Source organism: Molossus molossus, unplaced genomic scaffold (assembly GCF_014108415.1).
Source record: "Molossus molossus isolate mMolMol1 unplaced genomic scaffold, mMolMol1.p scaffold_m16_p_5, whole genome shotgun sequence".
Lineage (NCBI taxonomy): Eukaryota > Metazoa > Chordata > Mammalia > Chiroptera > Molossidae > Molossus > Molossus molossus.
The window spans coordinates 85802642-85816648 of record NW_023425388.1 but is presented as its reverse complement, the minus strand read 5'-3'; the positions used below and the strand labels follow the sequence as shown (position 1 = coordinate 85816648).

Below are 14007 nucleotides of genomic sequence, written 5' to 3'. Positions count from 1 at the left end.
TCTATGTTACCTATGTAAACAAATCCAGAATTACATTTATTTTACTATTTTGAGGCAAATAACAAGGAATCGATAACTGTTATTTTACTTTTGAATATAGCTATTTGACAATTCTTAACTCAGTTTCCTTTTTTCACATAATTCTTTCATTTACTTATCAACTGTGTATTGGCAAACATATTTCAAGTACTGTTTTAGGTAGAAGAAATATAGATTAATAAGTCAGATGCTTGACTTATTCTAAGAGCTCTCATTCTAGAAATGGGGAGACAGTCAACCAGCAAACAAATAAGTAAGAAATTATGAGGTGATCAAAGCTATTAAAAAAATACATGTGAGCCCTGGCCAGTTTGGCTCAGTGGTTAGAGCGTCAGCCTGTGGTCCAGAGAGACCCAGGTTCAGTTCCCGCTAAGGGCATGTACCTCGGTTGCAGTTTGTCCCCGGCCCTGGTTGATCGTGTGGGTGGCAGCCACTCAGGGTGACCCTTTCACATCGATGTTTCTCTCTCTCTCTCTCTCTTTCTCTCTCTTCCTCTCTCTCCCTCCCACTCTATCTGAGCAAAAAAAAAAAAGGAAAAATGTCCTCGAGTGAGGATAAAAAAAAAAATACATGTGAGGCCTGATCGGTGTGGCTCACTGGTTCAGCGTCATCTCTGCATCAAGAGGTTGCTGGTTCTATTCCCGGTCAGGGCAAGTGCCCTGGTTGTGGGCCCGATCCCCAGTGGGGGGCATGCAGGAGACAGCAAATCAATGTTCTATCCCATCCATGTTTCTATCTCTTTCTTCCTCTCTCTCTCAAAATCAGTAAGAAAGAAAAAAAAAAAAAAACATGTGAAAGAGAGGGATAGACTGGGTGGATAGGAAAGGTCTCTTTGAGGAGGTGACATTTAACCTAAAACCAAAACTGTCAAAGAAGGAGACAACCATGTGAAACTCTAAACGAAGAGTTTCAGGCAACCTGACATCATTAGAGAGGGCTCTAAGTCTTGAGTTCTGTTGGAAATAGCAAAAGTCACCAATAGTTTTGAAAACATTTTTACCAAACAAAATTTCAAATGCATAGTATATCTTGTTTTTGGGAGCATAAAAAGAGAAAGTATTACACTTGGTAATATTATTGTGGATTAATACACATTTGTATCTGTATTTACTTCTATATTGTTTATATGTATATAAATATAATTATTTAATATATATTCAAATATATATTATTTTTAAAATATGATACTTTAGTGAAAAATAGATCATTATTATTATAGTGTTTTCATTAGCAGCATATAAAAATACCAAAGATTATTCTAGCAATTCTAAAAGAAGTCTCATCTACTCATATGAAATGCTATCAACTTCATCAGGACCAGAGCCTTGAACTATGATATTTTCCAAGAGGTCTTGTTAAGAAATAGAAGCAGAATAAAAAACCTTCTCTATACTACACAGATTATTAACATTCTAGAGGCCATGTCTTGAAGCACTTGCTTGATATTTAAACCAATGATTCATTTTAAAAATATAAAAAGGTAAACTCACACAGAATAATTAGACAGAAATGAGACATTTGTGGTTTGTTTGATGGCTAGGAGATGTTGGGGCTGTGTGAATGTGAGAAATCTTTTACTAAAGGCACTTACCAGAATGAATACTGTCAGAAAACAAACAGTGTTTCAGGCAATGTAATGTCTGAATGTAATCTCTTTTGCTGTTCTGGACTAGAAGGTCAACAATAGACAACCATATAACTTTGCAAAGATGGAGGAAGTGCTTTTGCACAATATTAGCAACGGTGGCAAAGTTATGGCTGTTACTACACAGTCAAAAATCTATAGACACCATTCAAAGACTCAGAAACCCTTAAAATTAAAGCAAGAATACTAAACTATACTCTATATGCAGCATTAATAAAGTAGATCTCATTGACTTAAAGACAATGTGACATTTCAAAGTGCCCAACTTTGCTTAGCTAAACAACAAAACACTCTAATTCTACTAATTACTGCCTATCTTTGTGAATTAGGGTTTTCAGCCACAGTTGCCTGAAAAAAAAAAGATGAATTAATACCGTGTCTTGCTTCTAGTTAGGTGGAATAGAGTAGGAATAAAGAGCACAGATACTGAAGTCAGAATGACTAAAATCAAATCCAGACCCAACATTTTCCAACCATGTAAGCTTTAAAACATTTTATGAGCCTCAGTTTTCCTATCTGTAACATGGGTACATATCTGCCTCAAAAGTGGTTGTTAGGATTAAATGAAATAAGGCATGTGAATTTTTTAGTATAGTACCTACAGTATGGTAAGACTTTTTTTTTTCTTTATTGATTTTAGAGAGAGGAAGGGAGAGGGAGAGAGAGATACAGAAATTGATGAGAGAGAACATCGACTGGTCGCCTGCTACATGCCACCCACTGGGGATTGGGCCCACAACCTAGGCATGTGCCCCGACCGGGAATTATACTGACCACCTCTTGGTGCATGAGTCGACGTTCAATCACTGAGCCACACTGGCTAGGCAGTAAGAATTTTTTAACTGTCAGTTTTATAATATAAAATAATGAATTACCCGTGATTCTCTCCTTAGGAATATAAATTTAAAAACAATTCATCTGCATACCCAAGTAAAGGGACCAAAGGAAGACCATCCAATAACTACATAAGATGAGATGGAAAGAGATGGGGTAGAGTGGAGTGGAATGAGAGGAAGGGAGTGAAGTGAAATGAACTGGAATTTACCAAATAAAATAAAATCTGAATAAAGTACAGAAGGCAAAATATAGCAGCAAGCACTATCAATCTTTCTATCTTTCTTCTTAAATGATAGCAGCAACCCCCTCCTGTTCAACTGGGTTTACCCAGAAAAACACAAGCCAATCCTAAATTGTGCTTCGAGAAAGGAAACATTTGTCTTTTCTGAGGAGCTGGTATGTCTCTACATGGCATCTGGTACTCGGCTTTGTTAGGGGCCTTGTTCCTCAGGAAGCTCAGGGATATGTTTTGCATTTATTCTGAGCAACTCCCTCTAGCCTTTAACTTCCCTGTGCTTTCTGTTCCCCACCCTGTCCTCTCTCTTAAGATGTTTTTGTACATTTGTCCTTGTTTTGATGATTCGGTGGTACCTGTGTCCTTTATAAGTCACCACAAATTTCCCTTTAAAAGTAGATGTCATTATATGCATAGCCCATAGACACAATAGTGTGGTGAGGGCCAAGGGAGGGGGTGGATCTGGGAGGAGGGGGGTAAAGGGGTGGAAAATGGGGGACATCTGCAATAGTGTCAACAATAAAAATAAATCATGTAAAATATTAATTTTTTAAAGTAGATGTCATATAAAGGAAGAAGAGAAAGGGGGGGGGATTTTTAGCAGTATACTTTTAAATAAGGTCTTATACATTTAGGAGCCTGAATCGGGCAAACTACAGAGCTCATAATCTTTTTAAACTTCAACTAACAACTTTATATACCTTAAACCAACAAACAAAAACACATTTTCCCCAAGTTTAAATTTTACTGTTTTCGTTCTGATGAATTTTCTCATGCTAGTTCTCTAAATCCTATTAATACAGTATTCTTGAAACATTGTTCTTCGGCGGGAAAGGCAAGATCCAGATCTGCTCTCAGCTACACTTGAGCAGCAGCCAGTGTGCTTGGCCCCGTCTTCCCCAGCCGGGCTTCACAAGCAGGTGCCAGCTCCTGGGGCCACAGCTTCCTGCTCAGAGGGCAGACCACCTTTCCTTCTGCCCTCTCCTGACTGACGACTTACCTGTACCTACTCAGTTTCATTACAAACTTTCTGTTTTTCACAAAAGGGGAGTGCTGAGCCAGCTTTGGGTCCGCCCTGGAGAACCGGCACAGCCCAAGGGCACAGTACAGGACTGAGGAAAGTCTCCTGTGAGTTTCTGGGGCTTTCCTTTAACATCCTTGGTTTACACGTCTTTTCCCTCCCCTTCCCCTTTCCCTAAGTCAGCTCTAGCACATAGCACGTCCTAACAAATATTTGTTGAATAACCAGAGAAATTGTTTTCTCAATGACATTAATTTTGAGTAGTTTTCTACACCTGAAAAGTGAGAACTTCATGTGCAAACCATGATATCATTTTATTTACAATCCTAGAGAAAACATTCTTAAACTTCCCTCTTCAAATGAAATTCCATTCTATGTATGTTTGATTTTATGTGTACATGTGTGTCCATAACTATTTTCCTTTCTTAGATTTAGCTAAACAAATCCAAACATGTGTTATTAATGATTTTAATTCTTACTCTCCTATCCGTTCATTCAGGGGTTAAAGAGCATAAAGAGGTCAATTCAGCAATGCCATCAGTCACCTTGCCCACTCACACACATGTAGTCATGTCCATACAACCATATGCCAGCCATCAATTGACCCTTGTCTTTATATTTCATAAATAGCACCGTCGTGGGCAGCCTCAGGCTAGACATGGCACTTTTCAGTACTGTGGCAGGTGTCAGGGACAGAAGCTCAATGCCTTCTCTAAGTTAAACATAGCAGGATGACATTACCTTTCTGGATCCTGACCACAGCCCTCCAGATGCCCAGTCCCAAGATGATGGTGGTTATCAGCCCACACACGATGGCCAGCAGCGTCCTGAGGTCACACACACGGCAGGAAGCCATAGGGAAGCCAAACCACAAATCCACTCCTGGGTGAAAAGCAACTAGCTTCTTTTCTTCTTGAGCCAAAAAGTTTGATCAGAAACTATTCCAAAAAATAAAAATAATTATTTTTTTCAGTAACCTATCAAGCAGATGTCCTCACCTTTAAGAATTTTTTCGGGTAATCAGGCAGGATACAGCTTGAATCACTTAATAAAAGGTATCAGCAATTTCCTCATCTTCACTGAAAGAGAACATGAAAAAGGTGATTGGAGTGTGGGAAAAGGAAGATAACTCAGGACAATAAAGAAAAAGGGGAGGGAATAACTAACAGGGTCAAAGGGTAAATGTCCCAACATGCAAGGAAGTAGGGAAGGGAAAAATACAAAAGAGACCAGAGAGGAAATCAGGAAGGCAGAGAACCTGTTGGTCACCTGGGGCTCAGCTTCCTGTGCTTTGTTAGGAGGCTCTAGCAAGGCCACACAGACTCTCCCTTGGGGAAATGAAGTGGGTTGTCAATAATAAGTGAAATAGTGATACCCACACGTGAGTCCAGCACTTGAACTTCTTAAAGAGCCCCCACTTGGATAGCTGCAGTTGGAGAATGGTGATTAGAGGCACAGGGGGAAAGCGCTGAAGCCCAACATTACAATCCATCTGTTAGGGGCTGAGTCCTGTCTGCCTAATAATTCATATGTTACAGACTTAACCCCCAGTGCCTCAGAGTGTGACCTCATTTGGAAATAGAGTTGTTACAGAGGTAGTAATTCAAAACGAGGTCATTACAGTGGGCCCTAATACAATGTGACTGGTGTTCTTATAAGAGGAAATTTGGACACAGATATGCATAGAGGGCAAGAGACATGGAGAGAAGATGGCCATCTACAAGCCAAAAAAAGAGGCCTAGAACAGATCCTTCCCTCCCAGCCCTGAGAAGAAACCGGTGCTGACAATGCCTTGATTTTGGACTTCTAGCCTCCAGAACTGTGAGACAATTGTAGTACTTGGTGATAGCAGCCCCAGCAAACTAAGATACCATCAGAGTCAACGTCAGCAGGTGCCTCTGCAGCTGCAGCTCTCACCCGATCTGGCCCAGGTCCCATGTTCTTTTTTCCTATCCCCTCTCCATCCTGAACTGAAAGAATGAATGAATGAGTTCACTTTTTCAATCAGAGTGCTATTCCCAGTGGATTAAGAAGCTTTCCAGCCTGGTGTGGCCCAGTCCTTTGAAAGTCATTTCATGCACCAGGAGGTCGCCTGTTTGATTCCTAGTCAGGGCACATGCCCAGGTTGCAGGCTCGATCCCCAGTAGGGGGCATGCAGGAGGCAGTCAATCAATGTTTCTCATCAATGTTTTTACCTCTCCCACTCCCTTCCTCTCTCTGAAATCAATAAAAACATAGATTTCTGAAAGAGGACACATTTAAGCTGAGTTTTTTTCAGCCCCAAACAACTGTGTATTTTTTACTCTTCTCTATAATCTCACTTTAGCAAAATATAGCTTTGGGGGACATGATCATAGCCTCTAATCTCTACCCTACCAAGGGGTTTCAGAAACACACACTGATGTACCTGAAAAAGGAAGAACTTAGAGGTAATGCTGCAGAGCACAAAATAAATGAATGTGAATCCATTATCTCATTTACTGTGAACAGATTCCAAAATATCTGTTACTAATATGTCTACATGTAAATGCACAGAAAATGTCTGGAAGTGTACATAAATTCTTCTTGGCAATCTGAAGATTCTGATGATTTGAAGTTTTCAGTTTATGCATTTGTTATTTTTTGATTATTATAATAACTATATCTATTATTTCTTCAGTAGTAAAACAAACATTTTTTTCAGTTATAGTGAATTAGTTCAGCGTCTATTTATTCTACGTTCAGCATCTATTTATTGATATTAAATCTTCTTTCCCCCTACTGAAAGATTCTGATAGTTTTATAGAAATACAGTTCTTGTGAATGTAATGTAATCTTACCTTGTAAATTACTTTTGAAGGTATTTTTTAATTAATTTATTTATTTTTGTTACAAATGTTTCTTTTCCCCCCACTGATATCCCCCTCCCCCTGTCGCCAGCTTTGTTGTCCATGTCCATTGTTAATGCATACATGCATATAAGTTCTGTGGTTTATCTCTCCCCCACCACCCCCTCTTCTTGGAATTTTCAGTCTGTACCCCACTTCCACATCTCTGGGACTACCTGGTTCCTCAGACTGTTATGTTCATTATATTCCACAGGTAAGTGAGATCCTGTGTATAAGAATGCCATCAATTTCTTGATGTTAATTTTCTATCCTGCTATTTTGCCAAATTCATGTATTAAGTCTAGTAAATTTTTAATAGGGTCTTTGGGGTTTTCTACGTATAGTAAGTATTATGTCATCTGCGAATAATGACAGTTTCACTTCCTCCTTTCTCATTTGGATCCTTTTTATTTTATTTTTTCCTGTGTGATTGCTGTGGCTAAGACTTCCAGTATTATGTTCAATAAGAGTGGTGAAAGTGGGCATACTTGTCTCATTCCTGTTCTTAAGGGAAATTCTTTTAATTTTTGCCCATTGAGTATGATGTTGGTTGTAGGTCTTTTATATATGGCCTTTATTATGTCGAGATATTAGCCCTCTATTCCCAGATTGCTTAGTGTTTTTATCAGAAATGGGTGCTGGATTTTGTCAAATGCTTTTTCAGTGTATATTGATATGACTATGTGGTTTTTATTCTTCATTTTGTTTATGTGGTGTATCACATTTATTGATTTGCAAATATTGTACCAGTCTTGCATCCCTGGGATGAATCCCACTTGGTGACGGTGAATAATTTTTTTGATGTATCGCTGGATTTGATTTCCTAGTGTTTTGTTCAGGATTTTGGCATCTATGTTCATCAGGGATATTGGGCTATAGTTTTCTTTCTCTGTAGTGTCTTTATCTGGTTTTGGATTTAGAATAATGCTGGCCTCATAAAACAAGTTTGAAAGTGTTCCTTCTTCTTGAATTTTGTGAAATAGTTTGAGGAGAATGGGTATTACTTCTCCTTTGAATGTTCAGTAAAATTCCCCCATGAAGCTGTCTGGGCCTTGGCTTTTGTTTGCTGGGAGAGTCTTGATTACATCTTCAATTTCTTTTGTTGTTATTGGTCTGTTCAAGTTTTCTCTCTCTTCCCGGTTTAGTTTTGGGAGACTATGTGTTTCTAGAAATTGGTCCATTTCACTTAGATTGTCAAATTTGTTGTCATATAATTGTTCATAATATTTGTTAACAATCCTTTGTATTTCTGTGGTGTCAGTTATTATTTCTCCTCTTTCATTTCTGATTTTGTGTATTTGGGGTCTCTGTCTTTGTTACTTTGTGAGTCTAGCTAAGGGTCCATCAATCTTGTTTATCTTTTCAAAGAACCAGCTCTTTGTTTTATTGATCCTTTGAATTGTGTTTGTTTGTTTGTTTTTTTGGGGTTTTTTTGGTCTCCATGTTGTTTATTTCTGCTCTGATCTTTATTATTTCCTTCCTTCTACTTGCTCTGGGGTTTCCTTTTGTTTACTTTCTAGTTCTTTAAGTTGTGAGGTTAGATAGTCTATTAGAGATTTTTCTTGTTTCTTGAGGTAGGCCTGTAGTGCTATAAACTTCCCTCTCAGAACTCTCTTTGCTGCATCCCATAGATTTTGTGTTGTTGTGTGTTCATTTTCATTGGTTTCCAGGAAGTTTTTAATTTCTTCCTTGATCTCTTTAGTGACCCATTCATTGTTTAATAATATGCCATTTAGCCTCCATGTGTTCAAATGTCTTTGCATGTTCTTGTTGCAATTGATTTCTGGTTTTATGCCATTGTGATCTAAGAAGATGCTTGATATGATTTCAATCTTCTTGAACTTGTAGAGACTTAGTTTGTGCCCTAACATGTGGTCTATCTTTGAGAATGTCCCATGTGCACTTGAGAAGAATGTGAATTCTGTAGTTTTGGGGTGTAATTCTCTGTAGATATCTATGAAATCCATTTGGTCTAGTGCTTCATTTAGAGTCTCTGTTTCCTTGCTAATTTTTTGTCTAGAGGATCTATCCAGTGTTGTCAGCAGGGTGTTGAAGTCCCCTGCTATGATTGTATTGCTATTGATTTCTCCTTTAAAGTCCTCCAGAAGATTTTTAATATAATTCGGTGCTCCTATGTTGGGTGCATATATGTGTACCAAGATTATATCTTCCTGTTGGATAGATCCTTTCAATATTATGTAGTGGCCTTCTTTGTCTCTAGTTATGGCCTTCATTTTGAAATCTACTTTATCAGATATAAGTATTGCTACCCCAGCTTTTTTTGGCTTTCCATTTGCTTGAGGATTTTTTTTCCATCTCTTCACTTTCAACCTATGTGAGTCTTTTGTTGTGAGGTGGGTTTCTTGTAAACAGCATATATGTGAGTCATGCTTTCTTATTCAGTCAGCTACTCTGTCTTTTTTTTTTTTTTATCCTCACCCGAGGATATTTTTCCATTTTTTTTTTGTACAGATAGAGTGGGAGGGAGAGAGAGGAAGGGAGAGAGAAACAGAAACATCGACGTGAAGGGACACATCGAGTGGCTGCCACCCGCACGACCAACCAGGGCCGGGGACAAACTGCAACCGAAGTACATGCCCCCAGCGGGAACCGAACCCGGGTCTCTCCGGACCCCAGGCCGACGCTCCAACCGCTGAGCCAAACCGGCCAGGGCTATTCTATGTCTTTTTATCAGAGCATTCAAACCATTCACATTTAAGGTGATAATTGATATGTACTTATTTATTGCTATTTTTGTTTAGTGTGGTTCTATTTTTCTTCCTATTTTGTCTACTAATTACAGCAGTCCTTTTAGCATATCTTCCAGTGCTGGTTTGGTGTTAATATATTCCCTTCGCCTTTTTTGTCTGGAAAGCTCTTTATTTGACCTTCTATTTTGAATGATAGCCTTGCTGGATAGAGTAGTCTTGGATTCAGATCCTTGTTTTTCATGACCTTGATTACTTCATGCCATTCCCTTCTGGCCTGTAGTGTTTCTTGTGAGAAGTCAGCTGAGATCCTTCTGGGGTTTCCTTTGTGGGTAACCTGTTGCTTATCTCTTGCTGCCTTTAGGATTCTCTTTTTGTCTTTAATTTTTGGCACTTTGATTACTATGTGTCTTGGTGTGGGCCTGTTTGGGTTCTTCTTACTTGGGGCTCTCTGTGCTTCTTGAACTTGAATGCCTTCTTCCTTCACAAAGTTAGGAAAGTTTTCTGTCACTATTTCTTCAGATATATTCTATAACCCTTGCCCATTTTCTTCCTCTTCAGGGACTCTTATGATGTGAATGTTATTATGTTTCCAGTTGTCCCACAGTTCTCTTAAGCTGTCTTCCTGTTTTTTAATTGTTTTTTCCTTTCGATTTTCTGATTGGTTGATTTTTTTCTACCCTGTCTTCTAATTCACTGATCCGGTCCTCAGTTTCTTCCACTCTGCTGATTAGTCCTTCCAATGTGTTCTTAATTCCTGCTATGTCATTCTTCATTTCCACTTGGTTGGTTTTCAATGTTTCTATATCTTTACTCATGGTGCTGATATCCTTACTCATGCTGTTGAGATTCCTCAAGATCATGGCTCTGAACTCTGCCTCTGATAATTTGCTTAGCTGCATTTCATTGATCTCATCTTCAATAGAGTTCTCTTGTTCTTTCATTTGATATTTGTTTCTTTGTTTCACCATTTTGGCTATCTCAGTGGACTTTGGAGCCTGCCAAATTTTTCCTGTGCGTGTTGGTGTTCTGCTCTTTGTGGCTCCCTCCACTGGGTTCGGGTGAACCTGGGTGGGCCTACACCCACTGTCAAGTCTTACATTTCTGGGTAGATTTCCAAGCCCAGGAAAGGTTTAGTTATCCTCTAGCTTTTCCTGGTGGCTAGTAGTGTCAGCTACTCAGTGCCTTGGCATGTAGCCCTGGTGTTCTGTATAATAGGATTTCCAGAGGGTGGGATAGACGCTGGTTATTAATGAGCCTCAATTTGCATTTCTTTGCCTCACCTGGTTAAGGCTGAATCTCCAGGAGGGGGGGAGCTGCTGTTTTTCCCCACAGCTTGGGGCAGGAGCACACTGGCCACCATCCTTTGTGGCCATAACTGAGCAAAAACTTTGAGTGCCCTCCAAATCCCAGGTGTCCCCACAGAGTTCCAGCCCAGTCTGCCCTCCCTCTGCTGTAGCCACCTGGTGAGTAGCTGTGGCTATTTTATAGCTCTGTCCTGGCTCTCTGCACTGTGGAATGGGCTTGGTCTTTATTCCCCAAGGGCACTGCTCACAGCTGACTGCTGCTGTCTGTGGGCTTTCAGCCCAGCACCCTCTCGTGCCTTCACAGATCCTACCAGTGTCTCTGGTTATATGGTCCTGTCTTGTTGCTTTTCTGTTGCTTTTTTTCAAGGATTTGTCTTTATTTTAGTTGTAAGTTCCATCTGGTCCTGGGAGATCCTCTGCATAGCTTCTATTCACTCCGCCTCCATTTTCACATCCTCTAAGCCTATCTTGTGTGCAGTTGGATCACATAGGCCTTTCTGGTGTCCCAGCACCCTGCAGGTCCCATGGGTAACTGGATTTCACAGTCCCTTTGGGGACCCGGCTCTATGCCTATATTATGGGCTGCTGGATCGCACAGGCTTCTCAGGTGCTTCAGCACCCCGCAGGTCCCAAGGGTAACTAGATTTCACAGTCCCTGCTGGATCACACAGGCCTCTCTTGTGTTTCAGTACCCTGTAGGTCTCGCGGGTAACTGAATTGTACAGTCCCTGCTGGACCGCACAGGCCTCTGCGGAGCCCCAGGTCCTGCAGCTGGCGGCTGGGGAGTGCTGCTGCCCCACTGGGCTCAACTTCTGCTCAGCTTTTGCTATAGTTTTTGGGGATGGGTCTCAGCTGCTGGTCTGTGCTTATGTTGCCTGGGGATGGGTGTCTGCTCCCCAGTCTCTGTTGCTAGGGGTATATCTCGACTCTGATTGTGCTGCTACTGTGGGGGATGGTGCTGGGCTCTGGGCTGTCTGCGGCTTCTGAGACTGGCACTCACACTCTCTCACACACTAGCTCACTCTCTCACACAGTCACCCTCCCTCCAGTTTTGCCTGCCACCATCTTCTCCCAACAAACATTTTCAATAAGTAATAAATGTAAGAAAAAAAAATACCAAGCACTTTGCTACAAACTTTACATATCTTTATCTCACCTATTCTGTACGATAACCCCATATAACAGGGATTTTTGCCCATGGCATGAATAAAGAAGGGAGAGTTGGGCATGTATTACTCCATATAGAGCTCTGATGTTAAGGTAATTTGGGCGACACCAGGTTACATAAAGGTAACTTCAACTGATTTTTCAGAGCCTTTAATATGTTCGTATACATTGTGATTTGTCAGGTTCTCAGTATTATTTAACCACAGAACTGTCTTCTTGAGCATAATCTCTCAGAGCTAGCATTCTTAGGAATATGCTGTGGGAACACTGTCAGGAACAATCCGCAGAACACTCTTGGGTGAATCGCATAACTACAGGAATTGCTCCAGAGGGCCCATGTTTGCCATATGGCGATGGTGCCTTTCTCTTGCAGGAGTCCAAATACTTTGAAGGGCTTAGAGTCTAGTGATGAAAAACTGATTTTGATGGTGCTCAGACCTCTCTGCTACACTTGATGGAAGTTCTAGAACCCTGGAATGCCACAGTAACCATAGCTTCTTAATGCTTTTATGTCTGTATCTATATACCAAGCTATCTGAAACTTTACAAATTCATGAAATGGAAGAAATCCCTAGGCACAGAAACTTAGATGTTGACATTTATACAGAGGTAGAATTTCTATTGGTTATAGACAAATATATAAATTATTTATTTTTAGATACATATGCCAGTATGACAATGAAGAAAAGGAAAAAAATCTAGAGTGACTGATTCATATATTCATTCACTCTACTCACTGCAGACTTTGTGTTAGGTGCTGAGAATGAAATAGTGAAATAGAGGCAAGATCCCTGTTCTCACACAACTTACACTCAGGGAGACCTGGACATGTAGTGAAATTGTCTCTAGTTTGTCCTGTGACCCTGGACAAGCTATACAGGCATCTGAACCTCTGCTTCTTCATATTTCAAACAACGCACTTAAGGTGTTCTGTTCCTGAAATTGTAGTCCTCATGTTATTAGCCAGGGAAGAACAAGGTAAGGAAGACTTCCGGTCAAGCTGGCAGCATAGGTAAACGCAGTATCGCCTCCTCCCACAACCATATCAGAATTACAACCAAACTACAACACAACCATTATTCGGAACTGCCTGAAATCAAGCTGAATGGAAATCCTACAACTACAAAATTAAAGAAACAGTCACATCGAGACTGGTAGGAGGGGTGGAGTCATGGACAGGCTGGCCCCACACCAATGTGTGGTGGATAAAAATCAGGAGGGGAGACATCTCAGCTGGGAAGGTCCTACCTGAGGAGTGAGGGGTCCCCGTCCCACACCAGGCTCCCAGCTCAGGGTTCCAGTGCCAGGAAGAGAAGTCTCCATCACTTCTGGCTGGAAAAACCAGCAGGAACTGAGGCTCAGGGAGGCTGCAGCTGCTGGACCCTCAGGCAGTTCCTCTTAAAGGGCTCTCCAACTTACTCTGACTCACTCCTTCTAAGCTCAGGGGGAGGCAACTTGGGGAGCACCAGAGAACAGTGAAGAACTGAGCTGTCTGGCCTCCGGACGAGGGTTGGAGGGGCAGCTTTCTCCTGGACATATATGCTAGTGAAGGCCATTATTCCTTTGGTAAGCTCTTCTCCCACAGGGCAGGTAGAGAGCTGCCATATCTGGGACTCCAGCTACCTGGCTCACACTGTTTTCCCTGCCCTGGAGATTCCTTGAGGCCCCGCCCAAGGCAACTTTCAGGCCCACCCAAGCTGTTTCCAAAGGCTTTACCATAGGATTGGCCTGTCTTGGATTCTGCTTCAGAGTTTCCTAAAATCTCTCAAACAAGCAGCATCTGGTCTCTGCAAGCCCCATACCTCTCGTTAAATGGCCGCAGGCCTGGCACTAAAAGCAACCAGCCTTGGTTAAAATCTTGGCTTTTCCTGGGCACCTCCAATCCCAGCATGGGCCGGGGCTGGGGGGATGGATGAAAAAGATGAAGGAATTAAGTACAAATTGGTTGTTATACTGATGAACCTCAAAGGGAATCGGGGCGGGGGGAGGGCAGGAAGAGATAAACCAAAGAATTTCTATGCATATATGCATAACCAATGGACACCAAAAACAGTGTGGAGAAGGCAGGAGGGGGGCAAGATGGGGAGGAGGGGGATCAATTGGGGGGGAAGGGAAGGGGTACATCTGTAATACATTTAACAGTAAAGATGAGTTAAAAAAACAAACAAGGTAAGTGTCTGT

At 41.1% G+C, this 14007-nt stretch overlaps 1 protein-coding gene across 1 annotated transcript in view; it reads right to left on the bottom strand.

The window, feature by feature from the left end:
* Positions 1–4633, bottom strand: part of ADGRG7 (adhesion G protein-coupled receptor G7) — a 126552-nt gene extending 121919 nt beyond the window's left edge. The window contains exon 1 of the mRNA XM_036242269.1: positions 4519–4633. Coding sequence (XP_036098162.1) covers positions 4519–4633 — 115 coding nt within the window. The remainder of the gene's footprint in view (positions 1–4518) is intronic.
* Between the last annotated feature and the right edge of the window lie 9374 nt (positions 4634–14007).